This window comes from Nicotiana tomentosiformis, chromosome 12, assembly GCF_000390325.3.
Source record: "Nicotiana tomentosiformis chromosome 12, ASM39032v3, whole genome shotgun sequence".
In the NCBI taxonomy this organism is placed as follows: domain Eukaryota; kingdom Viridiplantae; phylum Streptophyta; class Magnoliopsida; order Solanales; family Solanaceae; genus Nicotiana; species Nicotiana tomentosiformis.
The window spans coordinates 725,114-732,494 of NC_090823.1; the positions used below are offsets into that span (position 1 = coordinate 725,114).

At 39.1% G+C, this 7,381-nt stretch overlaps 1 protein-coding gene across 1 annotated transcript; it reads right to left on the reverse strand.

Moving 5' to 3' along the window:
• On the reverse strand, positions 1 to 3,436 carry LOC138903645 (uncharacterized). The gene is made up of 3 exons (XM_070192072.1): positions 2,999 to 3,436; positions 763 to 768; positions 1 to 162 (listed from the first exon to the last, which is right to left on the reverse strand). The coding sequence occupies exons 1-3, from the start codon at positions 3,434 to 3,436 to the stop codon at positions 1 to 3; spliced, it is 606 nt and encodes a 201-aa protein (XP_070048173.1).
• Between the last annotated feature and the right edge of the window lie 3,945 nt (positions 3,437 to 7,381).

The following is a 7,381-nucleotide window of genomic DNA, read 5'->3' on the forward strand; positions in this document are numbered from 1 at the left end:
CTACCCTCCAGCTGGAGCTGCTGGGGGATCCTCTGTCGCAGCTCGTACGGGTGCTCTGGCTGCACCGCGTGGTCTTCCTCTACTCCAGCCCCGGCCTCTGGCGGCTCTAGCAGGGGGCGCGGGTGCCTGGTCATCAGATCCTCTGGTACGGGTCCTCATCATCTGTGAGAAAGAATAGATTACAGAAGTTTAGAATTTTTTTGATGCCAATAAATTTCGCACGACAATGAATCAAAGACGCATAATTTTTCCTAACAGTTCTATAGCCTCCCGAAGATAAGTACAGACGTCTCTGTATCAATTCACGAGACTCTAATATACCGGCTTGTGACTCACGACACCTATGAACCTAGATCTCAGATACCAACTTGTCACGACCCAAATTCTCCATCCGTGAATCGTCGTGACGGCACCTAGTATCTACGACTAGGTAAGCCTAACACTTGCAGAAATAAAATAAAAAACATGAAAATTAACAGTAACAGTAACAAATATTTTAATAAGCAATTGAGATGCCGCTCGGCATATACAATAGTCAACTCTCGAAATATATATGATACTCCCAAGACCCGAAACACCATAAGTCACAAGCTTCTACGAAGTTCTAACTGTTCTATACATCAGTGTCTATAGAAATAAGAGAAGAATCAACATAGGGGGATATAAGGGGACTCCGAGGATCTGCGGGCGCGGGCAGATGTACCTTGAAGTTCTCCGAAAACAGCAGCGAGTGCAACTAAGGACGAGGCTGGTAAAACGAACCTGAATCTGCACATGAAAAATATGTGCAGGAAAGGACATGAGTACACCACAGCAGTACCCAGTAAGTGCCAAGCCTAACCTCGGCCGAGTAGGGATGAGGTCAGTCAAGGTCCTAGTCGTATATAATAAATAAGCAGGAGAGTATAGCAATATAATAAGAGATTGGAATTTAAACAAGGAGAACATAGCAAAGTAGCAACGCAGAACACAGGGATAAACAGCAGGGGATCTCCCGAGATACCATCTCGTAGTCCCAAAATAAAAGTATAAGGATATCTCCCGAGGTACCTCCTCGTAGTCTCAAAAGTAAATATGCAGGTAGAACTCTCGAGGAACCGCCTCATAGTCTCAAAAGTAAATGTGCAGGGAGATCTCCCGAGGAACCTCCTCGTAGTCTCAAAAGTAAATATGCAAGGGGGATCTCCCGGGATACCGTCCCGTAGTCTCAAAGTAAATACGCAGCTCAAACAAATGAATATAACAGTTACATCAAGAAAACCTATAATTTAGACTAAGTACAAGTCAAGAAAGAAGCGGGATTTACTAAACATGTTGCAAAGAGTTTAAATAGGCAATTAGGATACGTAGACATGTTATTCTAGGCTAACATGATAACTACACATGCTAGTATACTCAGATAAGATGAAAACAAGCTATTACTCGGTAAAACTTAGGTTTTTCCACAAATAGCCCGTGCACGCACTCGTCACCTCACGTACACGGCACTCTCATATCATGACAACACCAAATCCTAACGGGATTTTCCCCACATAAGGTTAGGCAAGCCACTTACCTCGAACCAAGCTCAATCAATTGGTGTCTTCATATTTTGTGACTTTTACCCGATTCCGAGACATGGGCCCGGGGAGACTTTTTGGAGAAATTTTCTTATTTCTTGCTTTAGCTTTTATTTCATTAATTAGATTGATTTCTTAAAGTTGTATTTATAGTATGTGATTGATTTTGTCTAGATTTGGGCCATTCAGAGCCGGATATTCGTGAAAAAAGCATTGTTACCGATTGATTAAGCTTGGTTCGAGGTAAGTGGCTTGCCTAATCTTGTGTGAAAAAACTCCCCTTAGGATTTGGTGTTGTTATGATATGTGAGCGCCGTGTACGCGAGGTGACGAGTGCGTACACGGTCTATTTGTGAAAAAACTTGATGTTTACCGAGTAATAGCATGTTTTCATCTTATCGATGTATACTAGCATGTGTAGTTATCATGTTATCCTAGAATAACATGTCTACGTGTCCTAATTGCATATTTAAACTCTTTACAGCATGTTTAGTAAATCCCGCTTCTATTTTGACTTGTACTTAGTCTAAATTATAGGTTTTCTTGTTGTAACTGTTATATTCATTTGTTTGAGCTACGTATTTACTTTGGGACTACGGGACGGTATCCCGAGAGATCCCCCTGCATATTTACTTTTGAGACTACGAGGCGGTTTCTCGGGAGATCTCCCTGAATATTTACTTTTGAGACTACTAGGCGGTTCCTCGGGAGTTCTCCCTGCATATTTACTTTTTAGACTATGAGGCGGTACCTCGGGAGATGTCCTTGTACTTTTATTTTGGGACTACGAGACGGTATCTCGGGAGATCCCCTGTTGTTTATCCCAGTGTTCTACATTGCTACTTTGCTATGTTCTCCTTGTTCAAATTCCAGTCACTTATTATATTGTTATACTCTCCTACTTATTTATTATATACCAGTAGGACCTTAACGTGACCTCGTCACTTCTCAGCCGAGGTTAGGCTTGGCACTTACTGGGTACCACTGTGGTGTACTCACGACATTTCTTGTACATATTTTTCGTGTGCAGATCCAGGTTCCTTTTACCAGCCTCGTCCTTAGTTTCAGTCGCTTCTATTTTTGAAGAACTTCAAGGCATATTTTTCCGCGCCCGCAGATCCTCGGAGTCCCCCCTGTATCCCCCTATGTTGATTTTTCTCTTATTTCTATAGACATTGATATATAGAACAGTTAGAACTTCGTAGAAACTTGTGACTTATGGTGTTTCGGGTCTTGGGAGTGTCATATATATTTTGAGAGTTGATTATTGTATATGCCGAGCAACATCTCAATTGCTTATTAAAATATCTATTCATGTTACTGTTAATTTTCATGTTTTTCATTTCATTTGCACAAGTGTTTGGCTTACCTAGTCGTAGAGACTAGGTACCGTTATGATGATTCACAGAGGGAGAATTTGGGTCGTGACAAAGATGGACCGAAAGGTCGAACAAAACATGTCTGATCAGAATAGCTCTGCCACCAGTGGATAAAAGTTTAGCATGCCAACCTGAAATTTTCTGCAACACTTTGGTGACCAACTCAGAGAAGATGGCTATCTGTTTCCTACTAACATACAAGGGGCAACCAAGATATTTGATGGGAAACTCCTTATGCTCCATCCCAGTAATCTCCTTAATTCTCTTGACTGATGGGAACCAAGATATTTGAATGGGATCTCCTTGCCTAAGTCCCCTCTTGGAATGAAAGAAGCCTTGTCTATTACCATTGACAAGTAAGGAATACCAATTACTAGAGACATGTGTGAATATGATATCTATCCATACTTCATTAAACCCCATTCTTCTCATCAGATTGCATAAGTATGGCCATGACACTCTATCATAGGCTTTGGCCATATCAAGTTTGAGCACCATATTACCGTCTCGATTAGGCTTGGCAATATTTTGGATGATTTCTTGGGCAAGCAGTATGTTCGCAGTTAAAGATCTCCCTTTAAAAAGCCATTTTGATTCCCACTAATGATCTTAGGCAGTATTTTAGATAGCCTGTCATTGAGAAGTTTAGCAAAAATCTTGCTAACAACATTGCATAGACTAATGGGTTTAATGTCATTAAAGTGCTGAGGTGAAGCAACCTTGGCTAATAGAACAATACAAGTATGGGTAAACCACTTAGGTAGATTTTCCCCACAGAAAATAGATTTCAAGGCCATCGTAATGATTAGTGTAACTTTTGTCTATGCTACTTGAAAACATTTGGCAGTATAACCATCAGGCCTAGGGGCACTATCTAGATCCATGAAAAAGATGCAATTCTTTATCTCCTCTTCATTCGAGAGTGAAATCAAATCATTATTGACCTCCTGTATGATCATGGGGTCAATGTCATAAAGGTCAGAGTAATCATCAAATTCAAGCTCTTGACAAAAAATACCCTGAAAGTGTCTAATAGCAGCTTCAGATACCTCTCTAGTCCCTTCTACCCATTGGTGATTCTCATTATGAATCTTGTTGATGCTCAATCTCCTTCGCATGTCCTTAATGACAGTATGAAAGTAAGCTGAGTTATAATCACCTTCAGTGAACCACTTCACCATTGCTTTCTGTCTAAGAATAGCATCTTCAATTTTAAGATACCTTATATAATCAGCTCTAGTTTTATTGAGATCGGATCTTCCAACTCCATCATTATTAGAGATAAAAAAAACCTTCAAGCCTAATCAACTCACTTTCCAATCTTTTATGATCTTCATAGATATCTCCAAATGTTTCTCTGGACCATGTGCTAAGTTTGGAGGCAGTTAACTTTAGCTTATGGTGCAGATTCCACATAATATTACCAATGCATTCACCATCCCAAATGTTGTTAATGACTTCCATGAATCCTTCATGTTTAGTCCAAAAATTGAGGAATTTAAAATACCTCACAACCTGATCAGAAGTAGATTTAAACTGCGCTAACAAAGGAACATGATCAGAACATGCACTAGCTAAATAATTTACAATGGTTCCATTATATAAGTCAAACCATTCAGAATTGAACACCATTCTATCGAGCCTTTTCCAAATAGTATCAGGCGCCCCTCTATTATTACACCAAGTGAATTGTTTTCCTACAAGACCTTCTTGCATCCCACATTCCGATAAGCATTGCCGGAAGTCAAAGCTTTTGTCAATCCTATAAGGAGAACCACCAAACTTCTCATCAGAATCAGTTATGACATTAAAATCTCCAATGATAGCCCAAGGACCAATAATTCAATTGGAAAGATTACACAGCTCGCTCCACAGGTCTCTCCTTAGGGTAGTTCTGCACTTAGCATATACCATAGAGATATGAAAAATGATAGAGGAGCCGATGTGGGAGACTTTGCATGTGACTTGTTGTTCTGAGTCTTCAAGAATAACAATATCAAACTCATTTGACCAAAATAGCCTAATCTTGTTATTGAGATTAGCATGGCAACCTTGCATACCCAGGTGCCTCATATAAGTGTTCATCTTCTCTGCTTCGACAAAAGGTTCTTGTAAGGAAATGAAAGTGATATTGTACTCATTTTTAAGAGTCTTGAGCCTTTCAACAGAACTTGGTGTTCTAACACTCCTGATATTCTATGATAAAATGTTAATCATTTAAATTTAGGGAAGTTAAGCCTATGATGAATATTTTCTAATCCCATTTTGGAAAAAATAATAGAGCCACTGTTAACTCCTCTTGGTGATAGATTGTTTTGACCAGTAACCATTTGGTGGTCCTGAGAAAATACTTTACCGGTGTTGACTCCCAAAATATTATTCATCTTGGTTAAGTGAAGTATTTCACTATCAGATGTTGATTCAATTTCATTTGATAGGTGAGTTTCCTCCACTTCTACTTCTAAATCAGATTCAAAATGTGAGTACTCATCAACCAAGTTAGTACCATTATTGGGGTTCCTTTCCTATACCAATAATTTTCCTTCATACTCTTTACTTCTTTCCTGAGTAGTTTCTAGAGCTTGAGGCCGATTTTGAGGTCCTAGACCTCCTGGTAAAGGACTACATCCCTAAGAAGTACAATTTATTATTCCTCCATCTATACACTTGCTATCTGGATCTTTGATTGTAACCTCCGGTGGCCTAACATGATACGTCACCTCCTGCATTACCAATTCCCTATTCCCTTCTATTTCAGTTGTTATATTAGCTAATACAGAAGAGAGGCTATTATACTTGGTCTCAGATTTGGTTAAATCTTTGCCAACTTCTCTTGCTTATTTCTACCATTTTCTTTCATAAGATGGGCCGGTTTTTGTAAAGAGAGTATTTTTATTTTGTCTCTTTGTCTTTCTAATAATTGGCTTCCTTATAATTTTCTCCATCTTCTGTACTTCAACCTCTATAGGAAACATAGTTTTATCATTCATCTATTGGGGCTCCTTAGGAATAGAGTTATCAATATTATTCTTTTTGCAGACTCCCTTTGTTGTCATCAATTGATTAGTATCCTTCAAGCCACTGTTGGTCGGTACGTCTGAGACATTCATATGTCCATTTGTTTTATTCATGACTTTTTTCCTACCTTTTCCATTGATCACAGTTTGTCATCCTTCTTCTTGCTCAGAATTATCCCTTTTCATAGATGCATCTCCTTGTGTTTTTATAATTGATTTGGCTACTGTGTTTCCATCCACATGCATTTAATTAGACCTTTTTTCTTGGACATCAGCACTCTCCTTCTCCTTTCCTTTAGCACTCTCATTCACTTTTTTGCAGCATTTATAACACCTTGTCGTAATTTCGGATGAAGAATTCTGCATTTAGGTCACTATGCCCTTGCATTTTACAATGATTGCAATATTCAGGAATATATTCATACTCAACTTTCTGGATGATGGATTCCATTTGGCCTTTTTCATTCATAATATCAATATGCACTTCATGAAGCAAAGCTTTGGTGACATTAATTTCAACCTTGAGTTTGGATATGGTAGGACTTGTTTTGGAAAGGGTGGATTTATCTATAATGATTGGGATACCTATTGGTTCCATAATTCGATAAAGCGCATCCCACTCAAAGCAGTTCCATTTCAGATCCGAGAGATTGATCCAAACAAGAGCAAGAGTAGATTCTATTTCCGGCTTGAAATTAGGAGTCCACATTTGTAATTTCATTTGCATGTCACAGATTGTTAAAAATCTAGCTTTAATATTTATGCGACCTTCTTTAAGGTCAAAATCGATAAATCATGCTACATATTGTACGCCAATTTGCACAGCTCCTTTTAGATGAATCGATTTGAGAAACTCCGCTCTGATTCGATCAATGGCAGGTCTTGTCCTTGGGAATTTACCTACTATAGTGAGTCTACAAGCTTCTGCCAATAGATTATCTTCCTCCTTTGTGAACCTCACAATCGGTATACCTTTAACAAAATCGTACGGCATGTGGTAAAGCCACACTTTTTTTTTTGTTGCTCTGAAGTTGAAGCCTCCTAGTATTGTTGCATAATTGCCTGGTATCCTCCAATTTGGCCATTCTCATTGTTGTTATAAGAAAAACGTTTGAGGTTGGCAATTGGTGTTTCCTGTAACATTTTGGGATGGGAGGGGGGGAAGCCTGAATTGACGTAGAGCTTGAGTCTGAGGGGCTGGTGGCATGCCCCTGGGTTGAGCAGATAGTACCGATGGTACAATTCATTATTCCTCCATCTATACACTTTCTACTTGGATCTTTGATTGTAACCTCTGGTGGCCTAACAGGATACGTCACCTCCTGTAGTACCAATTTCCTATTCCCTTCTATTTCAGCTGTTATATTAGCTAATACAGAAGAGAGGCTATTATACTTGGTCTCAGATTTGGTTAAATCTTTGCCAA